At 45.6% G+C, this 20370-nt stretch overlaps 1 protein-coding gene across 1 annotated transcript in view; it reads right to left on the bottom strand.

The window, feature by feature from the left end:
• The window catches only part of FNDC1 (fibronectin type III domain containing 1), a 100632-nt gene that overhangs the window by 42235 nt on the left and 38027 nt on the right, over window positions 1-20370 (bottom strand). Inside the window, exons 2-6 of the mRNA XM_081000026.1 lie at window positions 15691-15900; window positions 12782-12899; window positions 6168-6355; window positions 4916-5023; window positions 312-500 (exon numbers count right to left, since the gene is read on the bottom strand). Coding sequence (XP_080856152.1) covers window positions 312-500; window positions 4916-5023; window positions 6168-6355; window positions 12782-12899; window positions 15691-15900 — 813 coding nt within the window. The remainder of the gene's footprint in view (window positions 1-311; window positions 501-4915; window positions 5024-6167; window positions 6356-12781; window positions 12900-15690; window positions 15901-20370) is intronic.

Below are 20370 nucleotides of genomic sequence, written 5' to 3'. Positions count from 1 at the left end.
GGTGGAGCCACCCCACCTTCCAATTTGGCAACAGCTCTCTCTGCTAATGGAGGCCAATGTAGAGGTGACTATGCAGCATCCTAATCAGCCATCGACACAGGATTGCACTCTAAAGGCAACTGTAGAATTCTGATGAGAATGTCCATTTCTACACTGAAATCTAATATACTTTAGCCAACTTGTAAAATGTTTACATGGCCCACCCACTCCAAAGTCACCACTCCAGAGCGATCCAATGGCTTTTAATGGAACATAGGGCAAAATAGCAAAGAGGAAACTGGCTGGTTGAACTGTGACAACATCATACTTACTTGCTGGCATGGCAACACTGAAGGCTTTAGACTGAGGCCCTTGGCCCCTCCTGTTTGCGGCGCGAATTTTGAAAATATAGCGCTCCCCAGGCTGCAGATCTTCCACTAGGGCGGATGTCGTATCTCCCGGGTAGGAAATGGACTTTGCTCCGAAGGGCTTGAGAGCGGGGGCGTATGAGAGAATGTATTCTGAAATGATTTGGCAGACGGTTGGAAGGAGGAAACTGAAAACAATCCTGTTTCCAGCGGACAGACTGTATGGGTAGGATGAATTAGAACGTGCATTACTAAAATTAATACACTGGCAATGCACGTCAAGTCAACAGCTGGGGCATCAAAGACATCATATACATAGTAAGTTGAGCAAGCATTCCGTCAGCCTTTTTAGTTGCAAATGTCCAAATATATTTAACTAAATACCCAACTCTCTCACTCACTATTTATCGTTTATATTACCACCCCTACCTTGGACATCATAAGATTTTGCAAATAACACAGTGAATCAGCTGTTTATTTTTTTAAAAAAAAGAGTTAGTCCATGGCTATATATTAATGCTGATGGACCCACGGCCCAAGGGCTTAGATAGGTTTGCCAGACCTCTGAGGTTGGCCTGCCATGTCATTTTCAGTGAACCATGCCCACCTTTCCCTGGTTCAACATCATATGCCATCAAGCATGGGAAGGTTTAAGCCAGATGTGCACTCTTAACTCTTCCAGCTATTGCTTGATGTGTCAATCATTTGATATCTTAGAGCCTTACACCTCAACCAGCCCTAAATGTAAAGATAACTAAGTTGCATTTAGATATTACTATTACCTTTTAAAATTATGAGTTATACCCAACAAAGTTGTCCCATTCACACAGAACTCTTTCCTCTTCTCTCCTTGTGTGCCAGCCCCCAAATCTGTTGTAGATTTGCAAATCTCTGGAGCAGATTTGCAGGAGGTAGGGAGAGGACAGGGAAGAAAAGTTCTGTTTTGCAAGCAGAAGTCAATGTGCAGATGAGATGACTTCCCTGGATACAACCCAGTGCCAATAGCAATGAAGATGTGCTCCTTTCTGCACTGCCAAGGTAAGGCAACATGAAAGCAGCCCACACCATAGCTGCTGGCTCCTCCTCATGCCAGCCAGCATCATCCCTCTCAGAAACTGGGGCACAGCTGACACAAGGCATTGGCACTTCCTCAACAGCATGGGAAGCAGCAGGGCTTCAGATCAGGAATCAATGAGACCGTTAACTGGAGAAGGAAGGCAATAGGTAGGTTAGGACAGTATTTTTCTTCTCTGTTGCCACTTGACTCATCTGGCGCTTGTGCTCACAATGCTTCACTTTGGAGTTGGCTTCACACCAGTGGCGTAGCGTGGGTTGTCAGCACCCGGGGCAAGGCAAGTAATTTGCGCCCCCTAACCCGTGGATTTTGCGCCCCCTAACCCGTGGAGCGCGCCCCCCAGATGTTGCGCCAGGTACGGCCGCCCCCCCTGCACCCCCACGCTACGCCACTGAGTGCCACGCTTAGCCTTTGTGGCCAGGAGCCATCGCGAGCATATTTTAAAGAGGTCTAGAAAGGGAGAACCCCCCTCTCTTTTCCCAGCCCCCACCCTCGAAGATGATGGTGGCGGTGAATTAAATTTGTATACCGCCCTTCATCCATATATCTCAGGGCGCTTCACAGCATAAACATGGCCGTTCACATCCTGCACCGGGTCTTTCCGCGCTCCCCACGATGCCCGCCGGCTACCGAGGAGAGACCCCAGACCCGGGCTTTGCGCAGGGGGGTGTCTATTCCCTCTGTGCGCCAGGTGCCTCCAGTGAGGCTGAAGGGCAGAGGGATGGGTGCTCCTGACAGATTTGGATTTTTATGACTTTTTTGTATTAGGCTTCTGCATTCTGGCCATCTTTTAGCGCAGTGTTTCTCAACTGGGGGCCATATGGCTCCCTGGGCCCTCCCCCCAGGATATTCCAAGGGGGCCACAGATGAAAATCGTGTAAATGGGGCGGGTACGGCACGAGACTGGGGGGGGGGGCAGAGAGAGAAGTGAGAAGTGAAGAAAACAGAAGTGACCTAGAGAAATAAACAAGAAAAAGACGTTGCTGTTTCTTTGCAAGAAGTGCTGCTAGAGCTGCAGAACGAAGTAGCAGCCAGAGTAACTTTCAGTCAAGAAAAACACCGTTTTTGGATAAAGTGTACAATATCTTTAAAGTTTCCACAGCTTTGGGATAAAGCAAAATTGTTTTAGTGGCATTTCCTACGTCTTACTTAGTAGAAGGAGGTTTCTACCTGGCCTGAGCAGTCTGAATGGCGGGGGGGGGGCAGCAGAGCGTAGAGGAGAGGGTCCCTGCCTAACCCCTTTCCCACCAGCCATTATCCAACTCAATATTATTCCAGGCTGAGCCTGCTTCTCTCAGCCCCGGGAAGCCATGAGTCAAGAGAGAGCCGGAGAGCCAGCGCTGAGAGCCGGAGCCAGCGGCGCCCCCTTCTGCCGGGAGACCCTCGCCCGCCCGCCGGCTTCCTCTCGGAGGGTTTAGGCGCAGCGAGGCCCCTTGGAGCTCTCCTCCCTCCCAGTCGGCAGAAGCAGCTGCCGCCTGTGGCTGGGCCGAGGGGATGGTGTCGGCGTCGTGGTGCGGAGGCTGCCCGTGCCCGGCCAGGCGCCGGTGGCAGCGTCGGCGCTGCTGCAGCGGCTGCTCCTCCTGCGAGCAGTGAGTGGAGCGCAGCGGCGGCGGGGGGCGCGCGCGCGCTAGGGGCGCAAGGCTGGCGGTGGCGGCGGGGAGCCCGGCGGAGGAAGGAACTTGTCCCTTCCCTCTGGACTCGCGCCCCCCCAGATGTTGCGCCCGGTGCGGCCGGCACCCCTGGCACCCCCCACGCTACGCCACTGCTTCACACCAGAAGGACATGCCATTTTGGTTCTCTCTGTTTCTCATTTTTCCGATCTTAAATTCTCCAGGTTTCTGCCACAATTTGTGTTTGTTTTTAATCTTCATGAAATCTCATCAGCATTTTGATGTGAATTTCTTATAATAAACACATTTCTGTATGCAGTTTTGAGTAACGTACACATTTTTGCAACCAAACCATTTTTCTAATAGAATTTGTTTTTGTATGTTATTTTCACCTATGTATTAATTTTTATACACCCTCCCCAATATATGTATTTTGTAAATGCTGGTTTGTTGGAGGACAGAGCTGCAAAATTAAGAGAAGTGTGAATTTCAAAAGATTACTGTATTTTGCTTCCCATATTTTGGAAAGTGAATATTTGACAGATTTCCCTTTAGATTCAAATTGAATCAATCAGTTTGTAAGAGACATTAATGCCCTCCCCCAACTCTACATTCACCCCAAAGAAAGATCACATGAACCCCTCCACTCCACAACTGATTTGCTGTGTAAAAATGCTTCCTCTACAGAATTTAACTCTGAATTCTTGATCCCACAGCTTCAGTCCCTTTTCTGCAGTACCAAAAGTAGAGCAATTGCTTTGCATGAGCTGCTGTATTCAGAATTTGCTTCTGTATATATAAAAAGTGGTGCCTATGGTGATAACTCAAAACAACAGAAAATTCAAAATAAAGACAAGTGGATAATACTATCTTTGAAAAATATAGACTCTACCAGCTGTTTATAGGACACATAGCATCATGGCTTGCCAGCAATAGCTATACGGGGCACGTGTTCTTCCAAAATAGGCAATATTTGGATATATGAACAAAATTCATCTAGTGTTAACAGAAGGAGTCAGAGTATCTGTGCAAATTAAAAATAGACCTCTCTTGTGGCTGCTTTCACGACCCTGTATAATCCAGTCCCTTCCAGTTCAGCATTCTTGACCCACACCTTGGTTCCATGCTGGTCTGTCTGCACAACCTACCCCTCTATGTGGGGTTATGGTGTAGAATTTGGAACTTGTGCATAGATCATGCTGATGGCTAGAAATGTCTTGAACAAAGGTTGCAAAGAGAATCAAGCAGTCAAAGAAAATCTGAAGGATTGTGGCTCAACGAAAGTTGCGGGAATTCTCTCTTATTGGTCCCTCACAAAACTAAAAGCCATGGGAGAGAAAGAAAATCTACCAGGCCATTTTAGATCTGCGGTGTAGCTGAGCACTCAGGAGTCAAGGTCAAAATGTTCCACAGCTGAAAGTCCTCTGTTTGCAGCACTGCAAACAACCAAAGACATTTCAGCCTGCCAGCAGACCACCAGGCAATAAGAGCATATTACCTAGAACAAGGCCAGAGAACCAGCAGCCCTCTAGATGTTGTTGGACTATAACCCAATCAACATTGATCCTTGGCAATTCTGGCTGTGGTTGATGGGAGTCAGAGTTCAAGAAGATATGGAGAGCCACAGATCCCCCAGCCCTGGACCTAGAGCAGAGCAGCAGGATTTTCAAGCCACAAGCAGAAGCTGAGTACATTATAGCCACTGGATTTTCAGGACTGAATATGTGGTTTCCTTCATCTTTGCTCAGCGGCTCTACCTGAGCTGGAGCTTAGAACCTTTCATGTTAGTTTGTTAATGTATTAATTGCCTTTCATATTAATTTCAAGGTGATTTACAGTTGTTCTGCTATACATACAGTAATATCTATGTGGTTGCCACCTACCTTTCACTTTTCCTTCACTCTCTGGAAGAGCATCCCAGGTAGCAGCAACAGTGGCTGTTTTGCCTTTGATTGGCCAAACATTCAGGTTTTCTGGAGCACCAGTGGGAGCTGTGACATATACAACAGACCAAAAAGAAAAAGGGGGAAAGGAGTAGTGAAAATAAGCAGTGGAGTTGGGCGATGGAATCCAGGCATTTGAAAAGAGGTAGGTGCCACCTGAAGCAATTTGAAAGCATCCCCATTTTTATCAGCTGTGTTGTTGTTGTTGTTGTTGTTGTTGTTGTTGTTGTTTTAAAAATCCAGATTCTGCAAAACACTTTGGAAATGGACTAAAGCAGCCTTCCCCAACCTGGTTCCCTCCAGGTGTTGTTGGACTCTATGATCCCTGAGCCAGGATGTTCCATGATCAGGGATGATGGGAGCTGGAGTCCAACAACAACTGGAGGAAACAAAGATGGGAAAGACTGGACTAAAAGAACCCGAACAAAACCAGCCTCTTTTTCTTACTTGTGTATATGGCACTGACACCATCATTCACAAATGTTCATGTGAGTTTAGGGCCCAAACGAGACATCACAGTAAAATGTACACCTTTCACCCAAAATAGTAGAAGTGCATTTATCTACTCCTCATTCTCTATTATTCCTGTTAAAACTTGCCCATGCTATGAAGTTTCCACATTTTCTGACCACTTCCAAGGGGCAATGATGTAGAGTGAGTTGGGGACAGAAATAAAGAATGGTGTGACATCACAGCACGAGATATGTGCTATTAGATATTACAGTAGGAGAGAGGGGAGCAAAATGATTACGGCAGGATTCACCTGACGAGTCCCATCAGTGGAAGCCCTGTGCTATGACTTCCAGTTGTACAATGGGGCTTTCCCCTTTTCCTCCCCCTGCGCTCCCTGATGCCCATCCCCAAATTGGCTCAGGGGGTGTCAGGAGAACTCCCAGAACTATGCATAATGAGAGAAGAGGGGGGATTGTTCCTTCAGTCAAGCTGAAAGACTTGTGCTGATGGAACACACTGAATTCCTCCCATGAAATCCGTCTGGGCAGCATGTGCCCATATGGTGGAATGTCATATATGGCCCTCAAACACAATTCTTTTCAGTTGGGTAATCAATTGCTGAGTCACTAAGAAATGAGATGTTGAATGGTGTAGAATTCTGTGTAAAGCAGCCCCAAGTAGTCGCAGATCCAACCCCAAGCAATTAACTCGTATAAATCACATTCTTAAATATACATACCAGCTTCTGGGGTTCTCTGATAAACTGAGGCACTCCACTTGCCTTCCTTTTCTCCCTGTGAGATTCGAACTGCAAATTCATACATGGTGTCTGGAATCAGTTTATCTACCAACACCCTTCTGTTGGGTATTTGTTTGTAATCCCACCTCGCTGATTCCCCTTTCTCTCGATAACGGACAGTGTACTGCCTTAGAATAAAACACGGAAGAATGCACTGTTAACCACAGTCACAAGATATAAAGCACAACCATAACTGTTCAGCTCATCACAGGTCCATTGGACCATACTCACCAGAAGTACAAGTTAAATGTTTGGGGGGACATAGCAATTCTGAGTCACAATAATAAGGCTATGATCACATTTCCTCAAACACAGGAGTGTCATTAAAACTGATCGTGTATCACATGATCTTCTACACTAAATCATAGTGCCTGGAATTTCCCAGACACACCCAGAATACTGCAGTCAGAAGCAGTGTCCGGATGGAAAATGGCAAAATGTCTGGGAAAATCTGGACGTATGGCAGCACCCATGCCGGCAGTGTCGTTTTTGTTGATCTTCCTGAAAAATACCTCAAAAATGTTGTGTTTGTGATTTTTTCCCAAAAAAGCTCAGCAACTTTGACCAAAAAAAAGCTCAAAATTTTGCCCAAGAAAGCTCAACAACTTTTGTGTCCAGATTTTCACTTTTTAAAATATGGCAACCCTAATGGTTCTAGTGCTTCTGTAAGAGCTTGCACAAGCAGCTCCAATTAAGTTTCACTGTCTTTGCTCAATGCTCCAGCATGAGGTGTTTGAAAAAACACTTCCAAATGGAAAAGCAAGAGTGGGGACTTCCGGGGTGGCGCCACCGGCAATGGCGGACTCCCTCTGAACTGGAGGGACTAGCTCCGTGGAAAACGGGTCTTCTCCGCTACGGCGAAGCGGGGACCCACTTAAAAATCACAGGCGGATGAAGCCTGTGACCATGGGACTCGGCGGGCACCTTTAGAGCCCCCCCAACCCACTAAGGAACCCACTAACGGGCTCCGAAGTGAAGAGGGGGAAGTGGCGCGGTGCTGTGAGTCAACTGCTATTTCCGTGGAGCGAAGCCGCATAGCTGTTGCCGGAGAGCGCTGCCTTTTTCCTGGGACAATTTGGACTTTAAAATAAGCACCCGTGAGTACTTAGACTTTGAACAATTGGACATCAAATAAGGACTTGCGAGTAGGAAAGAATCGGACTTTAAAAATTTATTTGAATTTGGTACGGAACGGGAAGGTCTAAACAGGAAGTCATCCTTCCGTTCTTTTGTAAACAGAATAAAGCAAAGGCAATTTAAACTAGAGCTCAGAAAATCGCTTTTAAAAGATTGGATTTCACCATTTAAAATTGTGGAACCCCCCTTCAACAGCAGGAGAAGGGGGGGATCTTTTTGGACTGTTTAAAGTGACTTTAAAGTGAAGTAACTTTCCTCCGTCCTGATCCTGGAGCGGGCTGTCAGGACTGACGTGTGAAGTTCATTAACCAAAGACAAGTGTTTTTGACAGATGGCTAAAAGAAGAGAAACCTAGTGATTCCACTGTTCCCTTTCGCATTTTAAAGGATTATATATGGACAAAGTATCTTAAAAAAGGAAACTTTGTTGCAAGAATAAATAGAAGTTTTCCCCCTAGGGGGAGTCTGTGAAATTGTAACTGTGAAACTGTAACTAACTCCAGGGAGTCGACAGCTGTTACAGATTACAACCGTGGGAACAAGTATCTGACCTTGTAGGACAATGTATTCAGAAGCCTTGTTGTATGCTCTCTATAAAACAAACGATCTACTGGAACAATTACACGAGAAGGTGAATTGGATGGCGACTTCGACTAGAAATTTTGAACAGGCAGTGGGAAACTTTGAACAGACAGTGGGAAAATATGTGGAGCCCACTCAGGATTTAAATCAGGAGTGTGTCTTGACAGAACAGGAGTTTTTGACATTAAATCAGGAGTGTGTTTTGACAGAACAGGCCCAACAGGAATATGATTTTTTGGATTTGACAAATGAACTTGGAAAAAGCCATATCTGGAAAGGGAAAGTTTGGCTTGGTTTGGAAATGGGGGGCTGGATTGACCCCCCCCCCCATGCTGGGATGTTTGGACTTTTCTGTTGGGTTTGGAACTTAACAGGTTAAGAAGTTCCCATGATGCCTCAACATTCTGACGTCAGCTTTAGAAGCTGGGAGGAGTTTGGGAGGAGTTTGTCTCTTCCTCTCTGGTTCTTTGAGAGAGAAGGTCGCAGTTTGTCATGGCTGCGGTGAGCCCAGGAGATCCCTGGGGAATGTCGGAATAAAGAAACTGAAATGGACAAACCTGGACTCTGTGTGTGTTTGTCGGAAGCTAAGTGGAAGCTACGTGACAGCTTTGACGCTGTGCTAACTCTGCTGAGGCGTGACTGGAGCTACTGGAGACGGAGCAGAGTCTTCGCAGGGAAGTGTGCCGGACCGGCCATAAAGAGCTAATTGGGGACCGTAAATCAATTAGCGGGGTCACGCAAAATCAACAATTCCACAGGTTATGGACCCTTAATCACCGATCGTAAAAGCTGTCGAAACGCTTTGAAGTTGCGGTTCAGAGCAACGGAAGTGCCGGAATGCGTTTGAAGTTGCGGCAGGAGGTGGTGAGATTTTTGCCTGTTGCTAGGAGGCAAAGGAGTAGCTGCGGAGCTAAGAGAGCAGCTGGAAAATCGTTTCTCCACGGAGAAGGGAGAGCCGGAGAAGCTGAAGCTGATTGTAAGTAAGCTTGGGCCCCTTGGGAGAACGGAAGACAATGGCCGGCAGCCAGGTCTTGGAGGACATTGCGTTTCAAAGGCTCACTCTAAGAAGTTGAGCAAGGGCTATCTGGGAATGTGCTGCTGCGTTTGCTGTGAAGCTTCAGCAGGAGACCAGAGCCCTGGAGAAGTATTGCCAAAGTCTAGAGATGGCTGCAGCCCCTGTTCCTGATGTTTTAGCCTCAAGGAGTGCTAGTGAGCAGATCGGGGGGGCGAAGGATACCAAAGGCAAATGTAAAGGCTTGTCCACTGTGCGTGCTGGAGTGGAATGTCAACAAAGCAGGTTCCCAGAAAGCCGCAGTGGGAGCCAGGCCAGAGGGGGCGGAGCTGGCAAGGAGTGCTTTTCCGGAAGAAGGAGAAGGAGGCCAGCTGGGAGGAGCCCCGGGCAGTGTTTTTCCACTGGAGTTCGTGGTTGCTACGTGTGTAATGCAACGGGACACTTGCGTCGCTGCTGCCCATGGAGAGCGGAGACAGCTGGGCAGGAAGGAGGTCCCAAGGTCAACCAGCTGAGTTCTCATGGGAACCAGTCTCGGAGAGGAGGCCAGCGTGGGAACGCAAGGGAAAGACGTGGTTCAGACGCTGGGGAGGGTTGTTTTCTTATCACTGCTTCTATGGCAACTGTGAAGAACAACTCCAGCCAGGACACGGTGACACGCTGGGTTTTGGATACGACTATTGGTCGTCACCTGCTAAGCGAGCCTGCTGGCGAAATGCGGAACTGCAGGGCTGTTTCAACAGGAACAACTGTGACATTAGCAGACGGAATGAGAAAGTCGGTTTCTGCTGTGGCTAACATGTTTTTTTTCTCCTTTACAGGAGGAGCTAGAGGTCTACGTTGTGCCGGGACTGAATTGTTGTTTGTTATCTGTATCAGCTCTAATGAAGCAGAGATACAAAATTTGCTTTGAAAATGACACCTGTTCCATTTTCAGAGGGGGGAAACAAGTGGCCAACGTGAAAAGGGGGCAGAACAATCTCTTTGTTCTGGAGTCACCTCTGGAGGGTGGTGGGAATGCTGGAAAAGCACAGGCGCAGTGTGCTAAGGTTCCCAAAGATGTGCAAAAGTTGCACAGGTGCACAAAAGGGTGTAAACTCCGGAAATGTGGGAGGTCCCTAGGGTGCAGGGCATGCAAGGGTGCACAGGTACATGGTTTTCCCGGGTTTGGGAGGGTAGCCAAAGAGCCCTTTGAGCTCTTTGAGGCAGGTGGTCCAAAGGTTCAGGAAATGATCTTCTGTGGGTATGATCCTGCAACCAATGGGTGGAAGTTTGCATACCCAGAGGGTGATCAAACCAAGCTGCTGGTCAGTAAGCAGGCTGAGTTCTGTGAACAGGATGGGTGTTCAAGACTCAGGGATGGTCCTGATTTTCTCTCAGAATGTCTGTCTGATTCTGAGGAGGAAGGGGAGCCAGAGGCTGATCCCGGTGATAGGGACCAGGTCCAGGATCAGGGTTCAGAACCCGGTGATGGGGACCAGGTCCAGGATCAGGGTTCAGGGCAGGTCTGGGCATCTCCAAAGGTTGTGAAAGGAGTGTCCAGGTGTGAGGCTTCATCTCCGGTTAGCGTAATGGAGAAAGCTCACAGACGGGTTGTCAAGTCAGAGGGGGAAGGATCTGACGGAGAAGACACAACTGCTGGCCCAAATGGGTCAGTAGGGTATCAGGTCACAAGTGCGTGGAAAAGTGTCGCACAGTGTGATTCTGGGAGTGTTGAAGGGGTTCAACAGGTGCCTGGGAAAGATGCCGGGAAGGGGCACAAGGCAAAGGGAAAGGTGTTGAACTCAAAAAGGTCTTGTCAGAATTTTCGGCAAGAGGGGGTGTTGGGTTTGGAACTTAACAGGTTAAGAAGTTCCCATGATGCCTCAACATTCTGACGTCAGCTTTAGAAGCTGGGAGGAGTTTGGGAGGAGTTTGTCTCTTCCTCTCTGGTTCTTTGAGAGAGAAGGTCGCAGTTTGTCATGGCTGCGGTGAGCCCAGGAGATCCCTGGGGAATGTCGGAATAAAGAAACTGAAATGGACAAACCTGGACTCTGTGTGTGTTTGTCGGAAGCTAAGTGGAAGCTACGTGACAGCTTTGACGCTGTGCTAACTCTGCTGAGGCGTGACTGGAGCTACTGGAGACGGAGCAGAGTCTTCGCAGGGAAGTGTGCCGGACCGGCCATAAAGAGCTAATTGGGGACCGTAAATCAATTAGCGGGGTCACGCAAAATCAACAATTCCACATTTTCAAATATGGCAACAGGCCGTGAGATGTTTGGGACTGTGGGGGCTCTCAATTTTGGATGGCCTTTGAAACATGCCTTTAAATACTACATGGAATTCATTGTTGAACATGGAAAAGGGGCTGATCTGTTGAGAAGGGTTAAAAACATTGTCAAGCTGGAGTTACCACGAGCAGGAGATAAGGGAAAATACAGCTACAAATATGAAGAAGAGCCGCAGAAGGGTCATGGAAGAGACTTGAGGGCCTCGGACATAAGGTTGCCAGGTTAATGGGCTAGATTGACGGGAATAAGGACTGACAAAACCCGGAACCAGGAGGAAGGGACGCTGGATGAAGATTGGATCTGTTTATACCTCTTTTTTCTACCATTAGAACTGTTTTATAAAATTGATGAATGATAGAAAAATGTTGGAATGAAATTACTTGGCTTTAGCAAAGATGTTTAAAGAATTATGAAAGAATATTATGATTATGAGAAGTTGGTAAGGATAAGATTTAAGTTTTAAGGTTTAAGGTTTATTTTATTATAGGAAGATAAGATCAAGGATTTGCTGGGATAATTAATAACTAGGATACAAAGAAAGGGAGGAGGAGGAGGTCTAAGAAAGAAGGTAATGACAGCTAAGGATTTGAAAATAATGAATTTGTTTTTAAATGTTTTTAAAGTTTTGTGATTTTTGCATTTTTTTTTCTTTTTTTCTGTCATTTTTTCTCATTTGGAATTTTTTCTTATATGGTGGGAAGGGGTTGGGTTTTTTTTCTATTTTGTCAATTATTTTTATTCTTGGTACTCTTTTCTGCTTCTATTTTATTTTTTTCTTCTTTGTAACATTTTGAAAATCTCAATAAATATCTTTTTTAAAAAAAGGAAAAGCAAGAGTGGTTCACCCAGTGGGGCAAAGCCAGAACGATAGCCTTCCAGCATCATCATCACTGCCGCTTACTGGGAGGGGTGCAGTGGTAGCAAGATCAGAGCTGTTGCAGGTGCACCAGTGGGAGTGACAGACTGACTCCACAGGTGTGCTTGCCTAGTCCTGGCATTGCTGCTGCCATGTCCCTAGAGCTGTGGCTCTGCCCTACCAAGCAAGCCACTCCTCAATAAATGGGCACTGAAGAAAAGGGCCCTCAGCATGGCAAATATACCTAAGGAACCCCCAATATGGAGCCAGCACTGGGTAAGGCAACTTCTGCAAGGCCTTTTATAGAAATCTCTCTCTTCCCTGTCCTCATCTATTTCATGTGCTGAATTAAAAACAATCCTAACAGAAGAAAAACAATACCACTTCTGGAAAATGAAGGCATGACCATCCACAACAATACTTTTCACACCTTATCTGCAATGAAAAAGGGACACCAGTCTGCTAGGCAGTACACTGTAGATTGTTGAGGTCAGATACCCACCAAGATGCACCAGACATGCCGTGGATTGGCACTAGTACAGGTCAGCCTTATTACTCATGTGCAAAGGAAGGTATGAAACCACTCGCTTTATTTTATCTTGAAGTGATCCCCTGACCATGCCATCTTTCAGTAGCTTCATACAGGTTGGACTTGGAACACCTCTGGTATATCTAGATGCAAACAAAATAATCTCTAGTACCTAGAGGAGACAGGCTTCTTCTGTTTCTCATAGATGGGATCTGTCCAGGTAACAAGCACGGACTGAGAAGACATTACACGAACAGCGATGTCTTTTGTCTCCTCCAGCTCATCCTCTTCTGAAATACAACCACAACAGTGTGTCAGTAATGAGAATTCTGGACATCATCATTATTAGCATTGGCCTCTTATTGCACCAGAACTACATGATGCTTCTATATTGGGCCAGGCTTAATGGTCCTGCTTACATAATTATCCTGATTAGCCCCTTAGCCCACTCAACCTCAGATGGGCGACCTCAATCAGGGCCTTCTTTCTTTACTATTATGGCCACTTACAGGTTGGCTACTCATGTTAGTAAACCATGATCAATAGCTCAAATGGCTGGAGTTAAATACCGGTAATTTATAGTGGACATAGTCTCAAAAATATAGAATACTGTGATTAAGTTGTTTTTGTTTTCAAACCCTAAATTAGAAATGACTGCTCCCCACTTCAAATTGGGGGCACTTTTTGCATGGTCCCATGCAGCCCCCTGACCCTACACGATCCCCGGCAAGTCAGACTGGCTTCGCCTCCCCAAGCTGGATACCTGGAGGTTCCCGCCTAACCTCAGACAGTTAACCAATCCCAGCTGGGGAGGTGTTGCTAGGGGAGTTGACGAGGTACGGTTAGGACTGCCCTGCACACAGAATAGAGGGTGGAACTTACCTGGGAGTCCTCAGTCAGCTCCAGAGCAATGTCTATGCCATGCAATGTCAGTATCAATCTTAAAATGCAGTAAAGCAGGGATGGAGAAGCCTGTGGCCCTCCAGATGTTATTGGATTCCTGAGTGAACCCAACTAGCCTGCATACATCTGGGAACAGGCTGCAAGACTGGTAGAGGGCACAGTATCCAATTAAGTGTGAATCCTAGAAGGTTTCTTCTTTAAAAATATTGAATGATAGTTCCACGCCTTCTTTAGTTTCCATAGCCACCCACGGATGTGGCACAATTCCCTGTGACCAGGGTCATGGGCTGAAGCCAGTATGAACTACTCAACACACACCAACACTATACAAGTCAACCAGCTAAAACCAAAGTCTCTGCTTCCTATCTTGCACCACCTGTTCCCAATTCATCACTAAGTAACTAGGATTTCATCTCTTTCCCCCGGGGACAAATTAGATCAGATAGTTTAAGACTGTACCACATGAAGATAAGATTATTCCATTACATCTGCATTGGCTATGCTGCAGCCAATATGAGTTTTGCTTTTTAAGATTAAGCTGATTGTCATTTCCTTCCTTCAAGGCAACCTTCTTCACCTTGCTCCGCATATTCCTACATGCATTGGCGGACTGGCAGAACAGCCATCTTGAGGTTAGAACTTGGACAAGAGCCTCTAACCTTAATTTCCCACCAGTTGCTCTTCCCACCTCAGCTCAGGGTGATTTCATTTGCCATTGTTCCATCTTGAGCTAACAAGTTACAGCTGTATTTCCTGCACTGTTTACACAGAAATTAAACCAGCTTCTCTTCTGAGTCTCAGTTTGAGTATAAAGTAGCAGTCATGCAGCGTGTAGTGAATTATATTGCCACACCTCACATGCAATTCTCTCAAAGGGGAATCACCTTTGGGGTTTCCACACCTGTACGCTTTCCTGTAGGAAATTCCTCAGCTGTTCTACTCTGAAATTCCTCTACATTTTACCTCATATGGAAACACTAACCAAGGGGCTATGCAAACCCATCAGACGAATTTTGATAACTTCTGTTGGTTGGGATAGCTCAGTTGGAAGAACATGAGATACTTAATCTCAGAGTCATGGGTTCGAAACCCACACTGGGCAAAAGATTCCTGCATTGCAGTGGGTTGGACTAGATGATCCTCACAGTCCCTTCCAACTCTACAATTCTATGATTCTGTCTTCTCTTTGTCTGGCGATTCAGTGAGCAGTTTGTTGATGTTTTTCTTAAAATGTGGCACACAACGTCTAAAGATGTGGAGTATGTAACATCAGAACCAAATGAGGCTTAAACAAAGTACAAGTTTTCCCTTCATTTGAAGCTCTTTTGCTTAAAATTGACCCCTAATATTTGAAATTGGACCCCTCTGACTAATTAACTGAAGCTTGGGTCAATTAAACCATTGAAACCTACCGGTTCTAATAGTGTTGCCAAGTTTTATCTCCACCCAACTGTTGGAAGTGGAGTAACACTTGGCTTGCTAACGCTCAATTTAGCTGAAACATTACAAAAATTATAAGCTACCTCTTCTGTGAAGTTACTACAACTTAGCTTGAGTAATTCAACATAATAGTAGTCATAATCAAACCTGTCAACTTTTCCCTTTTCTTGCGAGGAATCCTATTCAGAATAAGGGAATTTCCCTTAAATAAAGGGAAACGTTGACATCTATGGTCATAATCAGAGTGGACCCAGTGAAAGTAATGTGCATGACGAATTCGGGCTCATTAATTTCAATGGGTCAACTTTGAGGACAACTTAGTTGGATACAAGCCATTGCCTTTTTCATCCTGGTCAAGAATTTACTTTTGCTTAAACACCTATAACTGCTTACATAGCAGATCATAACACATGCAGTCAAATTCTAGATATAAGTGTATTAGACACTTTCAGGAATCTGCTCTAATGAGGGAATTAACCCACTGAACCAAATTACTAGGGAGAAGGAATCGGCACAAACCTTTTCACTTGCCCAGCTGTGCACTGTACTGGGCATTCTCCTGACCCTCTAGAGTAGCACAGGGGATGGTACGGGGGGGGGGGACTATTGCACTATTGGGTGCCCTTGCATTGGCTTCCGCTAGGGTGCCTGGTTAGTTGAACCCAACCCAATGCTTCATCATCCCAAACAAAAGTGAAAACATTATTTTGTGCAAAATAAACTTTGGCCTTGACTTACCTAATCTTTTAACCTCATGACTTCTTTCTTCTTTTGGCAGTGGCTTATAACTCATCTTTCTGCTGCTCTCTCCATATCCCAAGAGGTAACCTGGATATCTACGTAGGCTCCTTGAACCTGAAGAATGGGGTGGCCTCCACCGAACAAACGCCCTGTCAGCTGATGATGGTCGGCCGCGCACTCTTATAGGTCTGCTTGGCACTTCCTTCTCTTCAAAAAAACGTAAAAACACACAAACACACAAATCAAGAGTTACTCTTAAGCGCTCTTCATGTGTTAACTGTTTAACATAAGTGGCACCTTTTTTTTTTTAACCTTCGCAATTTATTAATTGAGCAGACAAGTTTGATAAAAGGTGAATCTGAGATAAAGCTAGACAAATGAAGCAGTGGTGCATAATAATCAATTCATCACTTTAAGGGTCCGGTGGGGCTTCCCGATTCTACACCACTCCCAAGGAGGCTTAGGGTTCATCAGGTTGACAACCATTGAAGGGATTAGGAGGTGCCAGCAGCCACTGGTGAAGGAAGAGGGGTGCGGGGAGAGCGCACCGCCCCTGGCAGTGCGATCCCAGTGGAGTGCCATCGCAGCTGCACCCCCATCCGCGCTGGACGCCACACCCCTGCAGGTGGCATGCCACGCCCCCAGGACACATGCCAGCCCCACCCCATCTGCTCTCCGCCCCCCCCCCCCCGGTGCTGGAGCATGAAGCTCCGCCACTGCCAGCAGCTCATTCCTCCGCTCCCTGAGAATCTGAGGATACAGCAAGGGCAGCTACCATACACCCACCCAATATTGAAAGGAGTTTGGTTGCTTAGCTTTGATAAGGCCTGGCTGTCTATAAAGAACTGTAAGATTTTGAGTGGTTGGGAAGGAAAGGGCTGAACGCTCACTTTTCTACCTCTTCCCTTCCCTTCCCAACTGGAAGTCAACCACGGGTGTTTTACATGATTTAAAAAATAAATAAATCATAGAACTACATTTTCTGGAGGGTACCCGTGCTATGTTACTCTAGAGGAAGGGAGTATAGAGAAAAAAATCAGGGAGGAATGGCTACAAAATGCAAAAGGACTGTGACAATTCTATATAAAGCTTAAGGTAAGTAAACTGACTATTCAGAACAACAGCTGAGAAACACCAATTATTGCTGTTGCAAATGGTCACAGTGCTTGTTTTACATGGTACATAGAATGGTCCCAGACAATTATTATTTTTACTTTTCATAGTCATTTGGCCCCATTTTTTTCTCTACCCATGTATATCGCATGCCAGCTGAAGATGTGGATTCTAGTTTGCAAAGTCTTACTCTGTAATCAATCTGTTAGTCTCTACAAACTTTTTGTTGTCAGAGCTATATACAATATGTAGCTCTGCCCTATCATAAGATATGGAACAAGATAAACAATCACATTCCTTTAGACCAAATATGAAGAGCCTTTGGCCTGCATGAGGAGGAGAAGGCTTCTCCCTTCCTTCTCTAGTCATAACATCTCCCCCCCCCCTCAAAACCCCCCCACCATCATGGCTATTATTGTTGTTGGCATCTGTCTGCCTTGAAAGTATTAGTAAAAACAAAAAAGGCAGTACCCTTTGGTGCCAATGAGAACTTTTGTACAAAACTTTGTAGCACTGCAAGGAGGGGCGATTGGTGCTTACGGTTAGGGAGGGAAGCGATAAACCTTCTCTCCTTGTGCACTGTGGCTCCAGTAACAACTGGAATCCCTCTATGCCTGTAACTGAGTCAAGAAAAATGGAGATGGAGCTTCATGCTATACATAAATCGCAAGGTATAGTTTGGCCCCAAGAAAGCAAAAACGGAAAGAATGCTTGCAGATGAATTTGCAGATCTAGGCTGTGTACCAAACCAGTGTCAAACAGAGTTGAAGCCAGATGCATAACCAGTTATTCATGCACTTGGAAACATTAATCTTCTTCTCAAAGAGAAAAACTGAAATGGAACATGGTGCAAACTGGAGTACTGGCGAGTGCAGACGAAGTGGCAGATTGGGTAAACTCTGTGGTGGCTGCAGAGTTAACGTCTTCAATCCAAGAGATTTAAATTTGACAGCACACTACAAGCTTCTTACATACAAGCTGTCACAAGCCAAGTACTTAAATATATTGAATGCACAAACAAGATACTGGCAGCTGATGCTAGATTAAGAACCAGCCAATTGACACAAGTCAATGCACTGAAGGCTGATGGAACTTCAGCAGGGTGCCTTTAGGAATTTCCTCCACCCAGGAATCCTTCAAAGGAAAACCTTATTAGAAGGGTTACAGTACAGATGGGGAGCTTATTGCACTCCAGGTCTTGTTGGACTCCAACTCCCATCATGCCTGATGATTGGCTAAGCTGGCTGGGACTGGTGGGAGTTGGAGCCCAGGACCACCTGGAGGGCCATAGGTTCTCCATCCCTGAATTACCAGGTGTCATTACTGTTGATACGCTGATGCATGGCTCTATGTGGAAGGAACATAACCAGGAAACACAGCTGCAAAGATGCAGAAAGAAAAACCCAGAAACTAAATCAAAATAAAATGCAGATAAAGATCAGCAATATTACTTTTTTGGCCTTATACTGGCTCCAAAAGAAATAAAACCAGATCTAAGGCAAAACTGCAGCAATATAACAACTGGAAACCTCAACATCCATATCAGAGATGGAAACTATATTGGGAATGTTTAACTGTTTAGTCAGATTTTCTCCAGGGTTAGCAGTGATAACTTTACACAAGTGGTGGAGGCTTAGGGATGAGAAGAAATGTTTGTAATTGTGGTAGATTGTGCAAATATCCATCAATACATCTATGGTGGAACAACAGTTATGGTGAAGACAGACCACAAGCCACTGGAGAACATGATGAAGAAGCCTCAAGTTGAGGTGCCAACTTGAGCCAGATTGTAAATAATGTTTTCCCCTGCTTCTGAAATATGGTCTGAAAAACTAGCTATAAACCAAGGACAGAAATACATCAAGCAAACTTTTCAACCAAAACATTTCTACCTAGAAAGAATGCTATACAGCAGTGGGTGGGAAACTCATAGCCCCCCAGGTGTTGTCAGGATAGACCTCCCATCAGTTAGCTAGGACTGATGGATGCTGAAGTCCAACAACCACTGAAGGGCCATAGGTTAACTGCCTCTGCTACAAAGGAAGATGTTCTGGAGCAGCAAGTACACTTGATGTCATGGACAGGTTGGACGCAGAGGAATGGTGGGAGGAATCAGCCGGGGAACCACCAAGGGAAGAAGGCACAGAGCCTGGGGAGTAGGGGTGTTACAACAACGAGTGGTCAGAGATAGAAGAGGGAGAAGACTGGGAAGAGCTAACAGGGCTTAGTGAGCTGGGAGAGTCAGTGGCAAAGAGAAGTCTAGAATCAGAGGCAGAAGCTGAAACAGGCAAGTGGGAGAAGGGTGGCCAAAAGGCAGAGATCAGTCAGGCTGGTGAAGAGCCATGGGTCTCTCCCCATCCTTCTATGACAAGCTCTATTCCCCCATTGTCTCCCAGAACCAGAAGAGAGCTGAAATGGGCAGAGCAGAGGCAGGCTGAACATGTCTCTAATTGTTAGGAAACCCCTGGAGAGGAAGGCACTTTGACAGCTGTGGTGTGGAGAGGCAACTGATTAATGTGGCCAGATCTACCAGAGATGAGCTGCTTTGCTCATTAGGCCTGACACTCAGCCCAGTCTGTGAAGATTGTGTTTTTGCTAATAAAGCATTAACTCCAACTTTGACCATGTGATTTACTGCCGACTCGCTCTTTGACACATGATATTCACAAGCATTCCAGCCACTGAAGAGAAAATGGAAGAAATAAGAAACAAAGATGAAACTATGAAAATGTTTATTAGGATGATAAAAGGAGATTGGCCCAAAATCAAGTCTTAAGGACTTCTGGAGCATCAAAGCAGAGTTAACAACAGAAAGGGGACTTGTACTCCAAGGAGAATGAATCGTTATTCCAAAAACCACTGACACCAGGCATATTAAAGAAGATTCAGACAGGATGCTTTGGCATTGTATTGTGCAAAAAAAGCAGGGGGAGGGAAATGACATACTAAATTGGCCAGGCATGAATACTCAGATATGGTGTCCAGATGTTCCACGTGTTTGGAATATCAGAAAGGAAATGCCAGGAGCCAATGACACTTAGAGACATCCCTGACAGTTTATGGCAAGGAACTGAAACTGATTTGTTCAGAGGTGAACAAAACAAGAACCATACCCTCCAACATTTATCCGAAGAAAATAGGGACGTCCTATTATTATTATTATTATTATTATTTATACCCCACCCAGCCCATCTGACTGGGTTGCCCCAGCCACTCTGGGTGGCTTCCAACATAAACAAAAACATAATAAAAACTTTAAACATTTTTAAACCTCCCTGTACAGGGCTGCCTTCAGATGGCTCAGGGGTCAGATAACTCCAAACCCACCAACATTTCTCCAGTGAAAATAGGGTCATCCTAAGAAAAAGTGGGACATTCCAGGATCAAATCAGAAACCAGGACAGTTTCTGTAAATCTGAGACTATCCCTGGAAAACAGGGACAATAATATGCCCATTGTGGCATATTATAACAGATACCCTGAAATCATGGTTGCAAGATGTTTGCAAGCATGGTAGTTCTAGGAAGGCACAAGTTACATAGTACAGTATTTTTCCGTGTATAA

This window comes from Podarcis pityusensis (assembly GCF_964106645.2).
Source record: "Podarcis pityusensis genome assembly, chromosome: 3".
NCBI lineage: Eukaryota > Metazoa > Chordata > Lepidosauria > Squamata > Lacertidae > Podarcis > Podarcis pityusensis.
This window is presented reverse-complemented; position numbering and strand designations above follow the sequence as displayed.